This window comes from Peromyscus californicus, unplaced genomic scaffold (assembly GCF_007827085.1).
Source record: "Peromyscus californicus insignis strain IS unplaced genomic scaffold, ASM782708v3 Scaffold_16__1_contigs__length_79575227, whole genome shotgun sequence".
NCBI classification, from domain to species: domain Eukaryota; kingdom Metazoa; phylum Chordata; class Mammalia; order Rodentia; family Cricetidae; genus Peromyscus; species Peromyscus californicus.
The window spans coordinates 39,176,140-39,199,019 of NW_026294458.1; the positions used below are offsets into that span (position 1 = coordinate 39,176,140).

Here is a 22,880-nt window from a genome sequence, read left to right on the forward strand (position 1 = left end):
TTGAGAGAAAAGTGTACATCGTTGTAAGAGAAAATAGAATTTTTTTGGAATATTTAAAAGCACTACTGTGTTACAGGATATATTAAATATAATTTATTAATTTTTCATTATGGTAATTTACCTTCTATACCCATAACACATTTAGAAGCAAAGACTCCCATGCTTTCCTACTTATTTTATAGGTGAAAATATAAAAGGTTTCTTGATTGTGTACTTTGGACATGCCATAGATTCATGCAGATTGTTTGATTAGGACACAAAAATTTTTATGTTTAAAAATGATGACCCCCCCTCTCTCAGTGGTCTCACCTTTTATCATATTTTTGATTAGGCAACATGATTCTTGGATTCATATCTTCTGCTGTGTGAATTCACACTATGTTTCTTACCTTTACTAACATTGCTTAATTGAACATTGTCTGTATACCTTAGACATCGGAAGGATTTTCAAAGTTTGCTTTTTATGTGTTCAACAGCCAATAAAAAGTGCCATTTAATGAATGCGATGTTAGCAAGCTAAATGTAGATCTTGTGGTGAAATGATTGCAGAATCAGGACTGTCCTCTTAAACATTCACTCATTTGTTCAACACATGTTTATTGAGCACTGACCATTTTCCCTGGCACTAGGTTGTGTGATTTCTTTCTCAGCTGCTACTTCATTATCTTGATTTTCTGTTCCTTGCCATTCTCTTCTACACTAAAGTTTTTAAAAATAAAAATTTAATATCAGGTAAAACATTTCATATATGTAATATTTTATGTTAATATAACATGGTACAGTGTATTAGCAGTTCCCTTATGAATATATTAGTCTTGATTGTATTTGAGGGCTATCACATGTTACTCAGGAATAGGCTTTTCTTTTACTTTTTTTCCCCTCAAGACAGAGTTTCTCTATGTAGCTCTGGCTATCCTGGAACTCACTTTGTAGACCAGGCTGGCCTTGAACTTAGAGATCCACCTGCCTCTGCCTCTCAAGTGCTGAGAATAAGGGTGTGTGCCACCATCCCTGACCTGGCTCTTTTTTTATTTTTTAAAAGGGGGTCCTAGACCTAGAAGTTTTATGTAGGACCCTAGGTGAAATTGCAAAGTGACTGAGGACACAGAGGACCGGAGAATGACAGTGGGTAATTATCATAAGCTTTCCGGGTGTCTGAAAAACTTTCTCCCAGAGTCCGGGGAAGGCGCTTACAAGCGGCGGGAATTCTAATTTTAGGAATATCAAATGAATCTACTTATCTGAGGGTATATCAGTAAATCTACGCACACTGTGCTCTTTCAGTCCATCACTTTATTGTTCCAAAGAAGCTTCAACTCTGCCTCTGATCTCTCTGCTGTTCTCTCTTTTTCTACTGCTTCTCTAAATCTACAGCTTCTTCTCAGCTCCCCTTTTTAGCTCCTCTCTTGCCTGACTATCCATGCATTTCTAACGGAAGACTCCTTGCAATCCTGAGGAAAGTTTCAAAACCCTCAAGGTCCTAGCACATTCCTAGAATAGATGATAAGGAGCAGAGCCATTACCATGGAAACACAAGGTTCCAAGGTCTCAGGACCAGAGGGAGGGGGTGCAGTGCCCAGTGCGACAAACTCTGAGACAGCTTTTTATCAGCAGACTTGGCAAGCGAAGAATTGGTAGACTTTCCTTAGGGGGTGTTTTGTGTTAGTAACCTTAGTGAGACACCTGCGACTCTGATTTTGTGCATGACTGTAAAGTTTTAAACTTATGATCTATTTACAAAGGCCTTTAGTCTAGTTTGAACTTGCTCTGAGGTAAAAATGAGCTAAATGTGTACAGTTTGTCTTAGACTGAGGAGAGATTATTATTTTCTGTGTTAGTCTGAGCAGAAGGAACAAAGCAGACTTTAAGTGTCTACAGTCTCGTGGGACAATGGATATGGCTATGAAGCATCTCCTAGTATATTTGCTGTATATCAAAATTATACAGATAAATGAAAAGTCATCTTCCTGATCATCCACAGATATATGTGCCCATAAGATAGAGATGTCATCATGAGATTACATACACATATTACATGAAGATGCATGGTAATGGGGAGATATCATAGTGTAATCGCATAAGAAGTTTACAACAAGAAACAGCCAATTCATTCAAAAGGCAGTAATTCCAAAACACCTGTGTAATGGTTTCTTCCACCAGAACCCTTGGCTCTGATAGGTTGACCTTTTGAACACTAGTTGTCCCCATGGCTGTTTGCCAGCAGTTCTCAATAGGTAATGTTTCAAGATGATTTACCTTGCCTGGATTTTAGCTTTAAATGGATCAGAATATCCAATTGTATTGGCTGTCCATTCCACAGTAAAGAGAAAGGGCCATCTGTTAAGGAATCTGTTTCTATTTCATGATTGTTTTGCTCTTATTTTTATAAAGTCAATAGACACTGCTCAAAAAGAAGCCAACAAAAGGAAAAATAAAGCATCCTTCAAATAATTAATTCAAAAATGCAGGTGTTATGAGTCGGGTTATTGAAAAGGAACCCTGAAAATATACATACAAGTAACGTTATACATACTAAATAATTGTACTTATGTATTTAGGATATACAATACACATATCTGTCTGTTTGTCTGTGTATAACAACAATGAATGAAAAAAAAAAGGCCATGAACTTGAAAGGAGGAAATGATGTAATTATATTGCACTCTCAAAAAATAAAAGAAATAGGCCAAGCGGTGGTGGCGCACGCCTTTAATCCCAGCACTTGGGAGGTAGAACCAGGTGAATCTCTGTGAGTTCGAGGCCAGACTGGTCTACAGAGTGAGATCCAGGACAGGCACCAAAACTGCACAGAGAAATCCTGTCTTGAAAAACCAAAAAAAAAAAAAAAAAAAAAAAAATTTAAAAATTAGAAGGAACAGGGATGTCAGAAAAATAAATGATTAACACAGCCAATAAAATGTTTGTTATTATGATCATGGTAGAAAATAATATTTTACCTCATATGCTTTTGAAAACTGAAGAAGGGTTGGGGATATGGCCCAGTGTTTAAGAATACAGACTGCTCTTTCAAAGGACCAGATTTTTTTTTTTTTTTTGTTTTTTTGTTTTTCGAGACAGGGTTTATCTGTGTAGCTTTGGTGCCTTTCCTGGATCTCACTCTGTAGAGTGTAGACCAGGCTGGCCTCAAACTCACAAAGATCCACCTGCCTCTGCCTCCCGAGTGCTGGTATTAAAGGTGTGCGCTGCCGCCGCCGCCGCCGCCACCACCACCACCACCACCACCACCACCACCACCACCACCACCAGGCCAAAGGACCAGATTTTGATTTCCAGTACTACATGGTGTCTCACAACCAACTGTAACTCTATTCCCAGGAGATCTGGTGCCCTCTTCTGGTCTCTCTGGACACTAGGCACACACAAGGTGCACAGACATCCATGCTGGGCTTTGATCTGGTTTGGGTCAGCACAGGTTTCATGCACGCTGCCATAACCACTGTGAGTCCCTATGGGCAGCTTCCCTGCTCTGCCTACAGGATAACGTCTCCTTGTAAGTCATTTTACCACCTCTGGCTCTCTATCCCTTCCATGATGATCCCTGAGCCTAGGGGGTTTGCAATGCATGTGGTCCATTTAGGCTAAGCCATCATTGCGGGCATTGCCACTGCCCTTGGTTACCCTCCAGAACTTGATGGTAACATCGATTATGAAGACACCCATGACTGAGTCATAGAACATGGCAAAATCAAGCTGGTACTGACCTAGAAGCTTCATCCCTTCCTGGCCAGCTTTCATAGTGCTGGGTGCTGCTATGCACACTTTCAGAAGAAACAAGGAACCATCAATCTTAGTAGCCACCATATGACAGACTTTCCCACACTACCCTGCTGTGTGAACTCTGTTCCCTTAGAACTTTGTTTACTCCTCTTGGAGGAATGCCTCTGCCTGCCCAAGGAATGCCACAGGCAAAATGTCCCTGTTCCTCAGCAGTTTAGCATGCTCAAGGGCCTCAGGCAAACAGCCCCCACTCAGCCATGAGACCGGTATCTGAGCACATCTGGTGATAGTGAGGAGAACAAGTCTGTGTGTTGTTCACTGTTTCTCCATTCTTGCTTTGAACTTCAAGCTATCTGGAATAAAAGCTGCACAGAATGCTAGTAAAGGCACTCTTGTGCAGCATAACCTGGAGTCCCCTGGTTCTGCTGAATCCTGAATTCTATTGCAATCCTTGGCAGTGGTCACTGGAGGATTGTGATAAATCTTATCTAACTGTAAACCCTGCAAGCTACAATAATGACTGGCCTGTAATGACATGTCCACTGGTGCAATAGTGGCCTGAACATCATGGGAGCAACCAACCACTTTCTAATGGACTTTAAGTCCCACTCCACAAGATGAAACCCATAGCTGGCACCATTATAAGACCAAGAACCTATAGGGAGAATCTTCGACTATTATGCTACTCAATGGGCACAGTGATAAACCAACTCCTAATGACCTACCATGATACTAATAGATACCATCTCTCAACCCTCATCCGACAAGCTTCTATTTGGAGTAGATGTTGATTACCCAGAGACCCACAACTGACAAGGGGCAGAGAATAAGATACTGAAGATTTCCAAGATAAATTTTATTCAAGTAAAGAATCTACAGGATGGAAGACAATCTTTGCTAGTTATATATCTAACAGGATTAAGATCTAAAATACATAAAAACTCAAAACTTCAAACAAGAAATCAAATAACTCAGCTGGGCAAAGTAGTACTGTCTCTAATCCCAGCAGTTAGGAGGCAGAGGCCGGTAACTCTCTATAATTTGTGTCCCAGGTACTGGGGTTACTGTCATGGGTCATTAAGCACAGTGAACTTCTGTTTTGTTATCATTGGAATGGAAGTGATATTAGTAAGAATAGTATCTCTTAAGGGTCTTAGTAAACACTGAAACCTGTAGGGGCTCTGAAGATCCTAAGAAAGCAAAAGGATTGCTGATTGAATGGGAGGAGTGTATTGCTAATATTTTGTTTAATGTCTAGATCTTGTACATGTTTTATGAGATAAATTCACATAATGAGAAAATTTTCACATGAAACCAGGAAGTATGAGTCCTATAGATTTTTTCTTGTATACATTGTTTTGGCAATCCTGAGTTCCTCATAGTAAAAATGAATTTTACAATCAGCTTGTTAATATATACAAAGACGTTAACTGTTATTCTGATAGGATTATATTAATTGTGTAGTAGGTTTGGGGACATTATTGTCTTAACGGTGTTAAGTATTCTAATCCATGAATGGGAAGTTTTTGCTATTTCATTTAAAAATTTCTCAGCCGGGCGGTGGTGGCGCACGCCTTTAATCCCAGCACTCGGGAGGCAGAGCCAGGTGAATCTCTGTGAGTTCGAGGCCAGCCTGGACTACCAAGTGAGTTCCAGGAAAGGTGCAAAGCTACACTGAGAAACCCTGTCTCGACAAACCAAAAAAAAAAAAAAAAAAAAAAAAAAATAATTAGGCCGGGCGGTGGTGGCGCACGCCTTTAATCCCAGCACTCGGAAGGCAGAGGCAGGCGGATCTCTGTGAGTTCGAGGCCAGCCTGGGCTACCAAGTGAGTTCCAGGACAGGCGCAAAGCTACACAGAGAAACCCTGTCTCGAAAAACCAAAAAAAAAAAAAAAAAAAAAAAAAATTTCTCATTCAATTATTTTGTTTTGGTTTTCAAATATAATTTTTATACCTCTTGTGCTAGTTAATTTTTATCAGCTTTACACAAACTAGAGACACCTGGGAAGAAGGAACCTCAGTTGAGGAATTGCCTCCATCTGATTTTTTAGCCTGTAGGCAAGTATGTGGGGCATTTTCTTGAGTAATGATCCACGTGGGAGGATCCAGGTGGTCCTGGGTTGTTTAAGAAAACAAACTGAGTATATCGTGGAAGCAAACAAGCCCGGAAGCATCATTCTTTCATCGTTCCTGGCTCTGCTCGTGGGTAGGTTCCTGCCCTGACTTCCCTCAGTGAGGAGCTGTGATAGGGATCATCAAAGCCTTTCCTCTCCATATTGCTTTTGGTCATGGTGTTTATGACAGTCACAGAGACCAAGCTAGTGTCTTTCTTTTGTTAGATTTATTCCTGTGTATTTTGCTTTCAGTAATGCGCTTTTTTTTTGGTGAATGGAGTTGTTTTATGTATAATTTTAATTACTCTATGTTCAGTACATAGACAGACATATAACTGATTTTGTATGTGTGCCTTGTATTCTGAAACCTAGTTGTAATTACTGATTAGTTCCATCATCTTAAAGTGGCTTCCTTAGGACTTCCGGTACACAGCTCTTAAGTTTTACTTCTTTCCTGTTTAGATGCCTGTCTGTCCTTTTCTTGTTGTGCACAGCAGCTGACTCAGTTTCCTTTTCAACTCTTGTTGGATTTTCTTGAGCAAATGTGTCTTCATTCGTTGTGTGGCCCCAGGACCTTGCCCAGAGACTGTCAACAGTTGTCTTTAAAGTGACTTTGGACCCTTTGAATTGGAGAGTGGATTTAAATAGTTCTATGGTTTCTGATGCTAGGCACAAAACTCTGGGTATTGCATTTCAATAGATTCTGAGGCATGAAATATTAAGAGAATAAATTTCCTTTTGACTTAACTGTATGGCCATTTCCCCCCTTCGTTTTACATCAGTGAGTACTTGGATTGTTTTAATTTTTAAGTTATGTTGAATAAAGCTGCATAGGCATTGAGCATAGTGCTTTCTGTGGTGATGTATATGTTCATACCACCATCCCTCCACCCATGAGGTACTGAAACTTGAGTATTGACCCAATGTCAATTTTTCCTCTCTGAAGGGTACAGTGCTCACAGTGATGCAAAAGCAACAAGTATATTAATGGCCCCCTTCAGATTTGATGCTTTGGGATGGTTGGCTGGTACATTTAATTAGTTTTTATTTTCACACAGCAAAGTTTTACAAATATCATATAATTAAAAAAATTGTGTGTGTGTGTGTGTGTGTGTGTGTGTGTGTGTGTGTGTGTGGGTGCATGCAGTGTCCAGAAGAGGGTGTTTGATCCCAGAGCTGGAGTTCCAGGCAGTTGTGAGCTGCCAGATATGGGTGCTGGGAATAGTACTCAGGGCCTCTAAGAACAGCAAGTAATCTTTTTAGAAAATGTTTATATATGTACAAGCTGTTTTTTTTTTTTTTGCCTGTATACACATAGACAATGTGTGTCTAGTGCACCTAGAGACCAGAAAAAGGCACTGTTGTTGTTTTTCTTTTCTCTTTTGCTTTTTTTTAAAGGTGGAATTCTGTTCTTCAGAGAAGCTGACTAGCAAGTAGCTCCCCTCCTCTCCTTGCTCACGTCCTCCAAAAAGCCCTTGTGCTTCTCCTCGCCCCTCCTTAAAAATCCTTCTCCCCCTGGCTCCTCCCTACCACTTCCTGTCAGCTAGTTGCTGGCTCAGCCTCCTGATTGCAGGTGAATTTTATTTAATCAAGCACATCTTTGCATCATTAAACGTGTTCCAGAGCATAAACAAAAGTAAACACCTTGAAATCATATTCTACAACAAGGCACTGGATGCCCTGGAAGTGTAGTTAAGTGTGGCCGTGGGTACCATGTGGATACTGGGAACTGAATAATCTTCTTCTGCAAGAGCAGCCAGTGCTCTTAACAGCTAAGCTGTCTCCAGCCTCCTGAATATAACTTTTCTTTATAGTTTAAAATACGTTTCTAAAATCAATAGAGGTTATTTTTAGAGGAGTTATAGGATCAGAGAAAAATTGAGCAGGATATCCGTAAAGTTAGCACAAACTTCCTTAAACTCCTAGCATTAACATCGTATATTAATACAGTACATTTGCTACAGTTGATATGCCAACATTGGGGCATTACTAACGAGTTCATAGTTTACATTGGAGTTCACTGCGGTGTGTATTTATTGGGCTTTGGTAAATGTATGATGATGTTTACCATCTATTACAGTGTTATTTAGAACAACTCCACCTATTCATTTCCCTTCTTCCCAACCTCTGAGAAACACTCATCTTTTTACAATCCTCATACTTTTGTCTTTCCCAGAATTTTATTGGAAACATACAGCTTGGTTTTGTTGATTTGGCAATATGCATATAAATTGGCATATTGTATTTATAGTATGCATAGTTTTAATGCTTTGAAAGCTCTTAAATAATAATTGAATACTATTCCATTGTGTGGGTTTGTCAGAGTTCATTTTCCATTCATCTGTTGAAGGCCATCTTTATTACCTCCAGGCTTTGGCATGTATGAATAAAGCCATTTCAAACAGTTTTGTGCAAGTTCTTGCACGATCATACATTTTTTCTTTGCTTGTGTAGATGCCAAGGAGTGCACCTGAACTATTGGTTTCCTTTTTCTGTATATAAATGAATGACTATTATCTCTTGTTTTCAGATATGAGCTGTAGTTGCTGGAGGGTGACAACTCAAAGTGAACATTCTCTCCCTGGTTTACAGAGTGTCCTCAACGTAGAAGTCTTGAGGAGTTCCAAATGCTCCTTTTTAAATGTCTGATAAGTTTTCGAAAGAGTAGATCCCATTCATTTGCATTTCTGCATTTTGCCCAAAAATCCTCCCAGCTCTTTTAAAATAGCTCTCTCTCTCTCTCTCTCTCTCTCTCTCTCTCTCTCTCTCTCTCTCTCTCTCTCTCTCTCTCTCACCTATCTATCTATCTATCTCTCTCTTAAAGAAACTTTTATTTAGTCTTTGAGAACTTCATACAATGTACCTTGACCCTATTATTCCTCCTCAACTCCTCCCAGATCCTCTCCCTCCTCCCAACTTACCCAATTTCCTATTTTCTCTCTCTTAAAAAACAAACCCCAAACCCCTCAAGTTCACTACCCCTGGCCATGAGGCCTGTTCTGGAATGTGGTTGATATAGCAGATGTCACGATGTTGAAGAAAACTGACTTCCCTCACATCCCTGCAGCTAGAAGCTCGACTTAGCTCCGATCTCCCCTCTCTAGGCTGGTGCTTATCTGGCCTGTGCTTGTGCAAGTCTTGTGCATATTGTTACAGCCTGTGAGGTCCTATGTGCATCCATCGTGTCTGTGCATATTGTTACAGCCTGTGAGGTCCTATGTGCATCCATCGTGTCTGTGCATATTGTTACAGCCTGTGAGGTCATATGTGCATCCATTGTGTCTGGAAAACAGATTCCTTGAGGTCATCCACCTCTTCCGGCTTTCACAATCTTTCTGTCCCCTCTTCTGCATAGTTCCGCACACCTCGAGGGGACGAATGTGACATAGACATCCCATAAGGCTGAGTGTTGTGATGTCTCTTATTCTCTGCATGTTGACCAGTTGTGTGTCTCTGTTTTATTATCTCTTGCAAGAAGAAGCTTGTAGCTAGAGTATTCCTGCCGGGCCCACAGTCAGGACAAATCTCTCTCACCTATCAGTCCCACAGCCGCTCAGACCCGACCAAGTAAACACAGAGACTTATATTGGTTACAAACTGTATGGCCATGGCAGGCTTCTTGCTAACTGTTCTTACAGCTTAAATTAATCCATTTCTATTAATCTATACCTTGCCACGTGGCTCGTGGCTTACCGGCATCTTCACATGCTGTTTGTCATCGTGGCGGCTGGCAGTGTCTCTCTGACTCAGCCTTCCACTTCCCAGCTTTATTCTCCTCCTTGTCCCGCCTATATTTCCTGCCTGGCCACTGGCCAATCAGTGATTTATTTATTGACCAATCAGCAACACACTTGACATACAGACCATCCCACAGCAGAAGCTCCTCTGATGAGAGCTGATCTATGGGTACAGCATTAAGTCATTAAGAGTCATTTTACTGCTGTGTCCAAAAACATCATTATCCTTTGAAAAGCTGAGAAACTGTCTTTTGAAGTATTGATTTCAGTAAAACAACAACAACAGAAACTTAATTACAGTGTCTATTAATAAAACAGATTCAACACAATATATTAAATCTAAGTTCCATTTTCATGGGATACAAACATGGAATTAAAGAAAAAGTCAACAAGGAACAAATTTATTAAGAGGTGAGTTAATGCCCCCTATAAAGGAATAGTTGAGAAGTACAATGTTCTTTTTTCAGAACTGAAAAGTTTGAACAGGATGTTTTTAACTGAACACCATTCTCATGACCCTCCAGAAAGGATGGTATGGCTGAAAGTGTCTCAGAGGAATGAGAGTGAATTGTTCCATGATCATCATGAGAACTACAGAGCATGTTATCTTTTTCTAAACACATCTCTCTCTACTTCCAGTGTGCCAGGAAGCCATCTGGGAAGGCTTCAGGACGTTTTGGGATCGACTTCCTGGCCGTGAGGAATATCGTTACTGGATGGACTTATGTGAGGATGGAATCACAAGTGTATTTGAAATGGGCACACGTTTTAGTCAGTCTATGGAACATAGAAACTTAATCATGAAGGTAAGTGTTGCAAGGAGAGAAGGAATTGTTACATTGCTGTGGGCATAATTGTGCATGGCCAAAGGCTAAAGGAAGAGAAAATGACTTCATTGAAGGTTACTAAGTGAACTGCCCTAGGGTATAACTTAGTCTTCTATCCCTAGCTCAGGCCTTTCATAATGAACACTGCTAATCCAGAAACAGCCTCAACCTTGTTTATAGATGTAAATGTATCAAAATAATATTATGCAAAAATCTAAAGATTAGGCTCTGTGTGAGTTAAATATTATTGCCAGATTCATTTATATATTTGTTCTGGATCCTAGTCATTCTAATTAAGTTAGAGGATATAGTCCATTTAGCACATTTAGTGAAGTATAAATGTGGTTTCAACTCAAGATTTGTGTGTGTATATGTACATGGACACACATGTACGTGCACATGTGTGCCATGGCATACATATGAAGGTCAGAGTTCAACTTTTTGGAAGTCAATTTTCTCCTTTCATCTTGTTTTTGAGGCAAAGTCTCTCTTTTAATTTTTGCGTCTGCACAAACTATGTGAGCTTCCAGCTGATTCTCCTGTTTCTGTCTCCCATCCTGACTTAGGAACGGTGGGGTTATGGATGCATACCACTGTATGTGGCTTTTTATTTTTATTTTAAATCTTTTTTTTCATTTTATGTACCAACCACAGTTCTCCCTCCTTCCCTTCTTCCCGCTCCCCGCCCCCACACCACCCTTCCCACTCCCCATCTACTCCTCAGAGACAGTAGGCCTCCCATGGGGAGTCAACAAAGTCTGGCATATCAAATTGAGGCAGGACCAAGTACTGCCCCCCTGCATCAAGGCTGAGCAAGGTATCCCTCCGTAGGGAATGGGCTCCAAAAAGCCAGTTCATGCACCAGTGATAAGTCTTGGTCCCACTGCCCCATCAACTGCCCAAGGTATATGACTTTTTAAGCATGAGTTCTGTATTAGTCAGGGTTCTCTACAGGAACAGAACTGCTAGAATGGATCTATATTTTAAAAGAGGATTTATTGGAGTGGCCTACAGGCTGTGGTCTGGCTAGTCCAACAATGGTTGTCTCCCATCAGAAAGTCCAGGAATCCCATAGTTGTTCAGTCCACAACGCCGGATGTCTCAGCTGGTCTCTGTGTTGGTATCCCAAAGAAATAGTTTCTAAAACCAGTGAAAGGACGCTTCAGCAGAAGGATGGATGAAGTTGCCATCAAGGGTGAGGGCAAACAGGCAAAAAACAAGCGCTTCTGTCTTCCATGTCCTTTTACATGGGCTGTCACCACAGGGTATGGTCCTGAGTTAGGGTGGTTCTTACCACCTGAAGTTTTTCTAATCAAGAAAAATCCCTCACAGGTTTGCCTGGCTGCTTGAGTTTTAATTAATTCTAGACGTAGCCAACTTGACAACCAGGCTTAGCTATCATAGGTTCCAAGGCCATCAGGTCATCGGGCTTGCGTGACACACGCTTTTACCTGTTGAGCTGTCTTGCCAGTCATATTTGCTATTTTTTCACTATCATGGTATCAAAAATACATAATAGATGTTTGCTGAAATAAAAGTATAAAAGGTAATAGCCACGTGTCTTTTTTCTACTCCCTGCAGTCTCTAAAGTTTATGAATATCATGTTCAAGTACTGGCTGCAAGTATCATATACTGAAAATAATTGTTGCGTGAATAGCTAAAACCACTTGTTTAAGTAGGTCTGAAAAGTAATTATTAAATGAATGGCACTGAATTATTTTTATTTGATTCTTATAAAATAAGATAGTGTATCTAAAAGAAATGAAATGTTTTATCACATTCTTTCTATTTTTAAACTTCTAGTAAAGATGACATAGTGCTATTTTCTTTTAACATTTGGTCCTACAATAGTGATCTCATTAAGTGGGAGAAAGTTGGGTAGAGGAATAGTTTACTAAACATGGGTAGACCGAAGACATTTTATAGGGTTATAAACATTTTGAAGATGTGCAGATTTTGTATGTGTTTAAAGTTTACTCATCTCTTTATCATGGTGTGTCACAGTTCAAGTCAAGACACTGCATTAGCCTTTTCTCTATCATATTTTAAACTGCTCCATTTTAGCAACTATGAAAATAGATACTATATCATCCAGTGCCTACCATATTTTATATCTAATAAACAGCAGCCTTACAAGATGTTCTCCATTTTGAAAATAAAGATAATAAATAAACTGCTTACCCTTTATTACAAAATAAATTGTGATGGATCTTAAAATCCAGATCCAGTTTTTTACTAAAATTTATATTTTTGCATATGGATATTGCTCAGCAACACAGAGCTTGGTGGCATGTGCAAGGGCCTGTATTTGATCAGCAGCACTGCAAACACAAAACACAACTCTCAAGGCATGTTTTCCTCCTGTGCTGGGAGCTGCCTTTCCAGTCATTACTGATTTTAAAAAAAATTCCACAAAGAAAAGAATCATGTATTCAAATTTCTATCAGCATTGTGTATTTCAAATTGTGTCTACAATATTGGATCAGCTATTAAAGCAAAAAATACACACAAGGAGTGATTAACTTAATAACAGAGTTTTGTGATGTTGCATTAAAATGTGTTCCTTACAAGTGGGACTTTAGTTTTAACTTGAAAGTCTAGGGGATAAGCTTTAATGATTATTTACAAGTTATAGATTAAACAGGCGATGTGTTGTCTGGCTTGAGTCTAAAGTGATAAATATGAATTGACGGAGAAGGAGAGGATGGACAAGGCAGATACGGGGAATAACATGAACTGTATTTGTAGGGAGTGGTTTGGACCAGTGTACTAGAGGGATAGGCTAGAATTGACAGGTCAGACAGGAGAAGGGGAGAGTGTTAAGAGGCTTGGATTTAGCTTTGTGGGTGACGGGAAACTTCAGGGTTGTAAGGGGATAAGACAAAGGAACTGGCTTAAAAGCTTGGAATTAAAAATCCACAATCTATCTGTCTATCTATCTATCTGTCTGTCTGTCCGTCCGTCCGTCCGTCTGTCCGTCTGTCTGTCTGTCTGTCTGTCTATCTATCTGTCTATCTATAGTGAGAGTGAGAGAAAGAGAGAGGGAAGGGAGTCTATGGTACTTTTGTGGAGGACAGAGGAAAACCTGTGGCAGTCAATTCTCTCCTTCCACTATGTGGGCTGCCAGGATTGGACTCAATCATCAGGCTTGGCAGGAAGTGCCTTTACCTGCTAAGCCATCTCCCTGGCCCAGTTTTGAACTCTTAAAGGTCATCTGGTTGTACACACATAGGAAGGGTTACAGAGAATCAATTGACAGAGAGATTAGGTAGGAAGCCACTGAGGTGCCTAACCAGACCATGGGACAGAGAATGGGAACATGATGGACAAAAATAAGAAACAGGATTTGTGGGGGCTCTTGTAGTTGGTATTTTCTTTTGGCCACCAACCAGTTCCCAGATAAAGACATGGAGACTTATTATTAATTACAAATGCTCAGCCTTATCTTATGCTTGTCCCACTAGCTCTTTTAACTTAATTTAAACTTTTCTTGCTTCCTCTGTGTCTGGCAGACTGGATCCTGGGGTCTCTATGGCATTTCTTTTTCTCTCCCCCCCCCGACCCTCCCCCGCCCCCCCCCGGCCGACCGCTAGCCTAAATTCTTCCTCCTACTTACTCTCCTTGCTCGAAAGTCCCACCTATACCTCCTCCCTTGCTATTGGCTGTTCAACTTTTTATTAGACCAATTAGGTGCCTTAGGCAGGCAAGGTATAACAACAACACATAATTAAACAAATGCAGCACATCTTTACATAGTTAAACAAATATTCCACAACAAGCTCTGGCAGATTGGACGGGAATAGGATAGGATAATAGTGCTTGGAAGCCTCCTGGTTCCTAGCGGGAGTCAATAAGATCAGGGACTCAGGCAGGAAAGCTGCTGTGCCCTTTGTAGATAAGGCAAGAAGAGTAGTTTCAATTTTGAAACGTTCACTTTTACTGCTCATGAAAAATGTGGATTGTTTGATATTTTCATATGAAGTGAAGGAGGGTGGTCTGGGTTTTTAATTAGAGAAATATTCACCAGGTTTGAGGTAGGTAACTGAAGGTATGAAGGTGACAGATTACTTAGGGAGGGACCACAGAGGCAGAAAAGCAGCAAATTATTTAATGATATCTCAGAGTGATTTAGGTAATTTCCTTTCCATTCAACAGATGAGAAAACCGATGCCTGGCACCAGAAAGGACGTGGGGTTTGAGATTGTAACTAGGGAGGAGGAATGGGGACTTGAAACTAGACCTTCCGAGTTCACCTTAGTCTTCTGTACATTCTTTTGTTTGTTTTTGAAATGAGAGCACACAGGAAGAGCAGGGCACACAAGCAGATGAAGAATGCTAGGATGCTGGCAGTGATAGAACAGACTTGGCATCGTTAGTACCTGCTTTCATGATTTGCTTGTCCTTAGAGAACAGTGGCCTAACTTTTGCCATGTCAGGGCATTGGTGACCTCTGGTCAGTAAGTTTTATGTGCCGTATAATCACCGTGATTAACTCAGTCGTTGCGTCTTTCTTTTCTTCAGAAACTGACTTACACAAAGGAAGCTGCAAGCAGGTATGTTTTTCCTCCAAATTTGACAACCTAGGTGTGCCATACAAATGCCAGTACTTACCCCGGTGACTCTTTTCTATGTCCTTTCAGATCCTGCAAGGACGAGGCCTGTGGGTAAGTCCCGAATACTGTTCCTCTTGAGGCCATCTCTCTTTCCAGAACACTGCCATAGCCACTGTGTTGACTCACTGTCTGACCTTACAGACGGTAGGAAGTCAGCCTTATGGAGAATGACCTGCTCTTACTGAGGTTAAGGCTAACAATAAAATTGAAAAGATTTATCTCAGGGAGGGTTAGTTTGTTAAGTCACAGGTAGTTGTTTGGATTATTTTCTTGGCTTTATGATTATGGTCTTGAAAAAAAAATAGCACATCCTAGATTAATCTGTCAGTATGCTTCTTGGTCAGCCATTTGGCACAGGCCAGGATGACTTCTGGCTTCTAAACGATAGTAATATAAAGCAGATTTCAAAAGGTGAGGAACAATGACTAAAGTTTGAATTCCACTCATCTTCAGAATATCAATAGTATATCAACACATGGGAGACTACATAGGAAATCACCAGTAGATTGAAAAGTTAACTAGACAAGCCAGTATCCAGACATCCAGCTTCCATGACGAAGTCAAGACATAGTTGGAGTATTCACACAGGAGCTTTTGAATAGAGCACAAGCAGGCAGGAAGAGAGTGAACTCTGTGGCCTTGATCATTCATATGTCTCATGATGCCACTGAGACTGTTAAGATTTGAGATTGGGCATCTTCTTGGATGCGGGGTCATAGAGTCTCTTTGGCTTGCCTACAGAGTTCAGAAGTTCTTTGTGACTGCTATTGCAACATTGACTGACTACGCTGGCAGGTCCTACCAGTCCTAATGATGAGCAGTATCCAGAGAGAGCTGTGTGGTTGGGTAATGGGCACAGATCTGAGTAAGGACTTGAAATGATGGTGAACACGGAGGGACTAGGCTAGTCCTGAACTCTGCAGCCCAGCTCTTTCGGTGTTCTCTGAGATGCTTGTTCCCTTCTTATGGGGTCTAAGAATTTCCTAAGCACTGCAAGGCAGGGGTAACAGGAGGAGATGAATCAGGGGTCCTCTGTGCTGACCTCCGAGAATCTGTTTTGATGATGAGGTGTTCCACACTGTGCTGGTGAAGGGCAGGATTTTCATTGTTGCCTGAGAATTTGCTGCACTGGTTGGTATTGGTTCTTTGTTCTCAGCCATAAGACCTTGTTTATTCAGGAGGCTTTCAGGTGATAGTCATCTTGGTGTGATAGCTTTGAAATGTGGCTGGGATGTGAGAATTTGAGAAGAACTTTAGGTTGTTCTGATGAGTGGCTGAGGTTGAGAACAGTGGCTCTCAGCATTGTGTGTGTGTGTGTGTGTGTGTGTGTGTGTGTGTGTTCACGTGTGTGTTTCTAGTGAGCAGATAGCTTTAAAAAAGGCACACATGCAAGAACAAGGCATCACTCCTGTTCCAGACCCAAGGTTGGAGTGTGTCTAGAAACTATCAAAAGGACTGCTATAGGCTAGCATGTTTATTCCGAATGTAAAGGCCATCAGTGTTTAGGTATTGACCTGGAATCTTGTCTCATGTTCTTTTTTAATTTTAAAATGTATTCATTGAGAGCTTCCTCCTGGATGAGATGTTTTAATCATATCCACTCTCCTTCCTCCCTAACCCCTTGTCTAATGTCTTAAGCGGTCGAACAACTTACAGCAGGTTACAGATTTGGGTTTTCTAGGCATAAGTGAAAGATTATCTTTAAAAAATTAAAAAAATATTTTCATAGGGAAACATCATTTGTTTCCTTCTGATAAGCATATCCTTCTGATGAACACCGTATCACGGTATATGTTTTTACTTTACTTTTTTCTTCCTGTGAGTAAGTCCTGAGCAATGTTCTCTATTTGTGAAACTTTGGTCCTAATGATAGAGCCGGAGAAACCACATCCTTCTTCACATCCACCGTCCACTGGACTCAGAGTGCCTCACTCCTCTTCATGTTGTTGCCCAGTGTTCATTCGTTCTCTCTCTCTCTCTCTCTCTCTCTCTCTCTCTCTCTCTCTCTCTCTCTCTCTCTCCCTCTCTCCCTCTCTCCCTCTCTCCCTCTTTTTTATTTTTAATTTTAAAGTAATATGCCCTTTATTTATACAAATATTAGAAAATTGACTCTTTGAGAATTGCATCGATGTATCCTGTACACTATGTCGCTTGGTCATAGCCACTTCCCACGTCCCCCTCCAGCACACCCCTTTCGAGATTCTTGTTCTTTTCTTTCCTGCTGCCCAGTTAGTGTCACCCTTATGCACATGGATGTGTGGTCTTCTGCAGGAGCATGGGCAGCTACTGATGGCCACACCCCCAAAGAAAACAGATATCCCTCTCCCAGCTGCCGCCATCACTCTTACTTTTTATTCTCCTTCTCTTCTGTTTCCAGTGATCTCTTTCTCTGCCTGTTCTCTCCTGTTTCCCCAATTCCTACGACCAATAAGCTCTTCTTTCAGTGCCAAGTTTGCTGCTGGGTCTCTGCCCCTCACTGATCCGCTGGCTATACTCTGTCCAAATAGCTTTCAGAATAGAATATTGGACCACGTCCCTCTCCTCTTGCAAGACAAGTGACTAGCTTCTTGTTGCCCTTAAAAGATCAAGATCATTATCTATCCTATTTTGTTAAGTCCAAAATGTATCTAATTCACTTTCTATCCTAATTAATCTTCAACTATAACTAACTAACCTTCAACTATAACTAACTAATCTTCAACTCCCTCAGAGACCCAAGAAGGAAATAATATTAGCTAACAAAAATAAAAACAGAAAGTGCATGCAAGCAACTTCCAAAAAATTTGTGAGTTGACAGAAACAGCCAGCTGCCTGGACAGTCACCTGAGGTTTCTCCACAGTGTTGGGGCATCATCTTCAGCCTATAGGCTTAGCATATCTGACAGACTCATTTGTGAAGTAGGATGTACACAAGGTCGACAGTTCAACCTCACATTGGGTGAGAGCAGTCCATGTACCAGAAACACCTGAATTCCACTAGTGTCATGTCATGATTCAGGATTTTAAATTCTGGAAATTGTTGTTGATTTTTTAATTCAGCTGTCCATTCTTGGCTGTGTATATATGGCTTCATCTTAACATCCCGTTCTTCTCCACATCCCTCTGTCAAATGCCAGTTTACTATTGCGAGGCGTGAGCTTATTTTCTCTGAATTTGTCAAATACAAATGGACTAGACATTGTTTAGACATTTATTACTTGTATATATTGTATATAGTCATTGTACTTTTGTATATAGTTTTTCTTTTGTTAGTTATAACCTTTTTCTTTTTTTTCCTTTTTATTAAAATAGAAAAGGGGGAAAAAAAAAAAAGAATGGAAAAGAAAGCAGTGTCTTAGAACAATGGCTTCAAGTATCAGTAATCAGCAGTTTATTGAAGAAGAAAAGCATGCAGAGGGAGGGTGGAAGTTAGGCCCAGCAACTCGCCACTCTTAACTGGATAGAACAGGTTTGGTTCTGTCTGTAGAATTAATTAAGCTTCCCTACCTAGAATAGGTCTTAATTTTAGATAGACATACAACCTGCAAACTGAATTTCAAATACTTTTCCTACTGTACTAGAGAAAAGAAGGTAATAACCAAATATTTGGAAAAGTTTGTAAAATTTTGAGCTTCTTGGGGAGAAAAATATTTTCATATAGTGCGTAATAACCTATCATATTATGTGATATGCAAAATGTCTTTTGATGGTGATATTTATATATGATAACAGGTATCAATAAAAACAAGGAATTGATACACAGAAAAAAAAAAAAAAAAAAAAAAAAAAAAAAAAAGATCAAGATCAAGCTGGCTCCCATGGTCCTTCATAAGCAGGCCTGTGCTTAACTCTCCAGGTCAAACTGTTTCTCCAAGTTATGAGCATTTGCTATATTTAAAAATAAATTATACAAAGAAACAGAGTTTAAATAACTCCAGACAACCCAGCTGAGCATGGAGTGCATTCAGGATTTAGACTCACACCCATCTGACTCTCAAGAATCAGATTGTACGCCGGGCGGCGGTGGCTCACGCCTTTAATCCCAGCACTCGGGAGGCAGAGGCAGGCGGATCTCTGTGAGTTCGAGGCCAGCCTGGTCTACAGAGCGAGATCCAGGACAGGCAACAAAACTACACAGAGAAACTCTGTCTTGAAAAACAAACAAACAAACAAACAAATCAGATTGTAATCTCTGGTGAAATTATCTGTGCTGTGTAAAGTATTTATTCCACCATTTAATTGTCACAGCAGCAACACAAACTGGGTGTGACTAAAGCACCCTCACATGAGCCTAAGTAGGAAGAAAGTATTTCAGGAAACACCCAAAGCCCAGCTCTCCCCGTGTAACCCACCAGGCAACCTTTAGCAGCTGCCTGTGGGATGTCTGCAAGAGAGTGAGAAATGTCTGCCTTGTTTCTACAGCCCTCGTAGACAATCCTCTGGAGGGAAGAGGCTTTGATTTACAAGTTCTAGGCTCTTCATGACCCAGCACCCCAACATGTGCAGCATCTATTAATTTTGTTTAAGCAACCATATCAAAATCAATATGTATTTGTGCTGTGCTGTGTGTGTGTGTGTGTGTGTGTGTGTGTATGTTAATATATCCATACATGCACACAGAGAAAGGAAGATGAATTAACTCACCAGGGTGACTTTCATTATATTTTCTTAATTCTGCATTGTGATGTGGTCAAGCTGCGCACACCATGTATTTTGCAAAGACCAGGGTTTCTACATTAAATAATCATGGATATCATAACACACATTATATCTCAGTTTGGTTCTGTGTCACTATGCTCTAGAGATGACATAATATTCCCCCAGCTACATTCAATGAGGAATAATATAGATTTGTTTTTTGTTTTTACTGGGAGGAGATTCTTCTTTCTTTTCTTTTACCGCACACTAAGAAACCCCTGAAGATAGCGCCTTAAGGATGGATGGGACAAGGAGGAAGTGAGTAAAAGCCTGTGAGTTGGCTGACATGGAATCGGTTTTCTTTGGAGCTGGCCTGGCTTGATCGCCTCAGTCTGTTGCTTGTGTTCTCTGACTGCAGACTCAAACTGTCCCATCCTGTGTGTGCCAGCTAGAAACAAACACCCCCATTCTCTCCTTCACAGTCCCAAGTCCCAAGAAAAGTTTTGAACAGAAGGACAAAGAATGATTCTGTCTGTATGAAGAGAGATTCCATATGATAAGACAGCCTGTAATGCAGCCCATGAGGGACTACAATGGCATTGCACATGTTAGCACACACATTGGTCTCCTGTGTTGATCAGTTCAGTCTGACTTTGGTGAATTCCCCTCCCACATTATTATTATAATAATTAATAATTATTAATCAATTACTATTTCTGTCTGTGGCATGAAGGTATTGCCTATGGGCAACTGATGGACCTGTTCAGGTTTGCTTATGCTAATATATGTTCTAAATGCAATCGAACCTCACTTTATTTTTTCCCTCACATACGGCAACCCAAGATGCCTCTTGATGTTTTGTTATTACCGAGGCCATCCTGTACTTATCTAAATCACCTGTCTGGATGCCTGGAGTTCAGGTTCTCAATGTGATTGTGTTGAGCAAACAGACCCTTCTGTGATGCTGTAAATGCTCTTAATTGTCTTGTGCAGTGTGACAGCCGTTAGCCACTGCAGGTGAGCACTGAATACCTGGAGTGTAGCTGCTGTGGATAAGGAACTAAGTTTCTAGCTGTTTAATTTCAATTAATCTAAATACTGAATGAGTGCAAGGCTTCTATACTGACAATACATTCTAGAGGATTAAGGGGTGGTGACAGACAAAGTAGGCAGATAAGATAGTTTCACATAATTTTACCCAAAGAAAAAGAAAATGGGGGATGAGCTACAACTAGGAAGGTTCTTTATATAGGGTGGCTATGTTGGTGAGGCATCAATAAATACAAAAATAGATAAATTATGAAGTTATATTTTTTTGACTTTACAACTTGTATGTTGGCTTGGGAACCCTTATTTGGTGATCTAAGGAATTCCTTTGGGAACCTGTCTTAGCTAGGGTTTCTGTTGCTGTGAAGAGACACCATGAGCATGGCAACTCTTAGAAAACATTTGATGGGGTGGCTTACAGTTGCAGAGGTTTCATCCATTATCATCATGGCAGGACATGGTGGCATGTAGGCAGACACGGTTCTGGAGAAGGAGCTAAGAGTTCTACATCTTGATCCACAGGCAATAGGAGGTGAACTGTCTACCACACTGGGTGTAGCTTGAGCAAAGGAGACCTCAAAGCCCACCCCCATAGTGACACTTCCTCCTACAAGGCCACACCCACTCCAACAGAGCTATACCTCCTAATAGTGCCACTCCCTTTGGGGACCATTTTCTTTCAAATCACCAGAGAATCCAAGTTCCAAATTTTATACTTCCCAGGTTTCTGTAGTTTTTAATAGCTGCATTTTATTTCCTCTTAGGCATGAGTCATCATCTCCAGTTCCTGTTAGTGATACCTCAACACTGGCAGGTATGCTTTTTGCCTTCATTAACTTTTATTTCCTAGTTATTGAAGACTTAAGACAACTTTTCAAAGAAGTATAGGTTTTCAGCTCACATGGAAAAAATATCGTTTCTTTTTCTATTTGCATATTGTCCAAGAAAAAGAATTCTTTTTCACTTGGTTCATGATATTATACCATGAGTACTTTAAAAGTCAGAATGTAGCTTAAAACATGATTCTGACACATCCTGGTATGTAGAATATTCCTTTGAGCTCTGTATTTTTTAAATTTAAAAGCGTTTCATTATTGTTTTTAATTTAGATTTTTTTAAAATTTAAATTTGTTTCTTCTTCTTCTTCTTCTTCTTCTTCTTCTTCTTCTTCTTCTTCTTCTTCTTCTTTTCTTCTCTCTCTCTCTCTCTCTCTCTCTCTCTCTCTCTCTCTCTCTCTCTCTCTCTGTATCTGTATGCAATGTGCATATATGTGCCTGGGGAGGTCAGAAGAGGCCATCACATCAAAGACAGTGTCAGATCCCCTGAGTTGGAGTTACAGGCTGCCTGATGTGGGTGGTAGGAACCAAACTAAGGTCCTCTGGAAGAACAGGAAGTACTCTAACTGTTGATCTGTTTCTCCAGCCCCAAGTTCTGTATTTCATGTAAGTTAGTCTTTTTCTCTCCCTGTCTCTTCCTGTCTCCTCTCTCACTTCTCTCTTTTTCTGTTCCTTTCTTCTTTCCTTCTTTCTCTCTTCTTTCTTTTTGCTAGGGATTGAACCCAAAGGCATCTTTCAAACCCTTATTATTTTTAAAAATTTTTTGTTTTTGTTTTTGTTTTTTGAGACAGGATTTCCTTGTGTAGCAGCTCTGACCATCTTAGAACTTTCTTTGTAGGCCATGCTGTCCTTGAACTCACAGAGATCCACCTGCCTCTGCCTCCTGAGTACTGGGATTATTTTTTTATAATATTATTATTTTTAATAAAATTATAAACTTCTTTGGGTTAGAAATTTTGAGCATCTACAAAAATAGAATAGCATGATGTAGCTCACTTTGATGATTGTTAAATAATGGCCAAGCTGCAGTTTCGTAAGTCTAGTATAGCTATGCACTTCAGTGTCTGTCCCCTTTACTAACTAGATAGCTCCCTATAAATAGAAACTTTCTTTTTGTATCCTGGCATCTGTACTAGAGCCTGGCACACCAAACAAACAAACAAACACCAGAAGAAAAACACTTGTTTAGAGAATCTTAATTATTAAGATTCTAGGAAGCCTCGCCAAATGTTTCTTGAATTTATAACTAAAAAAAAACCTTCAACATAAAAAAAAGCAAAGGACTTATAAGAATGGCTTTTGAAGTAAGGCTTTAATTCCTGACATGAATTCAGGCTTACTCAAGGACTA

General features: G+C 40.3%; 1 protein-coding gene across 1 annotated transcript in view; it reads left to right on the forward strand.

Moving 5' to 3' along the window:
- The window catches only part of Impg2 (interphotoreceptor matrix proteoglycan 2), a 67,609-nt gene that overhangs the window by 1,508 nt on the left and 43,221 nt on the right, over positions 1–22,880 (forward strand). Inside the window, exons 3-6 of the mRNA XM_052740891.1 lie at positions 10,229–10,395; positions 14,939–14,970; positions 15,058–15,081; positions 21,459–21,508. Coding sequence (XP_052596851.1) covers positions 10,229–10,395; positions 14,939–14,970; positions 15,058–15,081; positions 21,459–21,508 — 273 coding nt within the window. The remainder of the gene's footprint in view (positions 1–10,228; positions 10,396–14,938; positions 14,971–15,057; positions 15,082–21,458; positions 21,509–22,880) is intronic.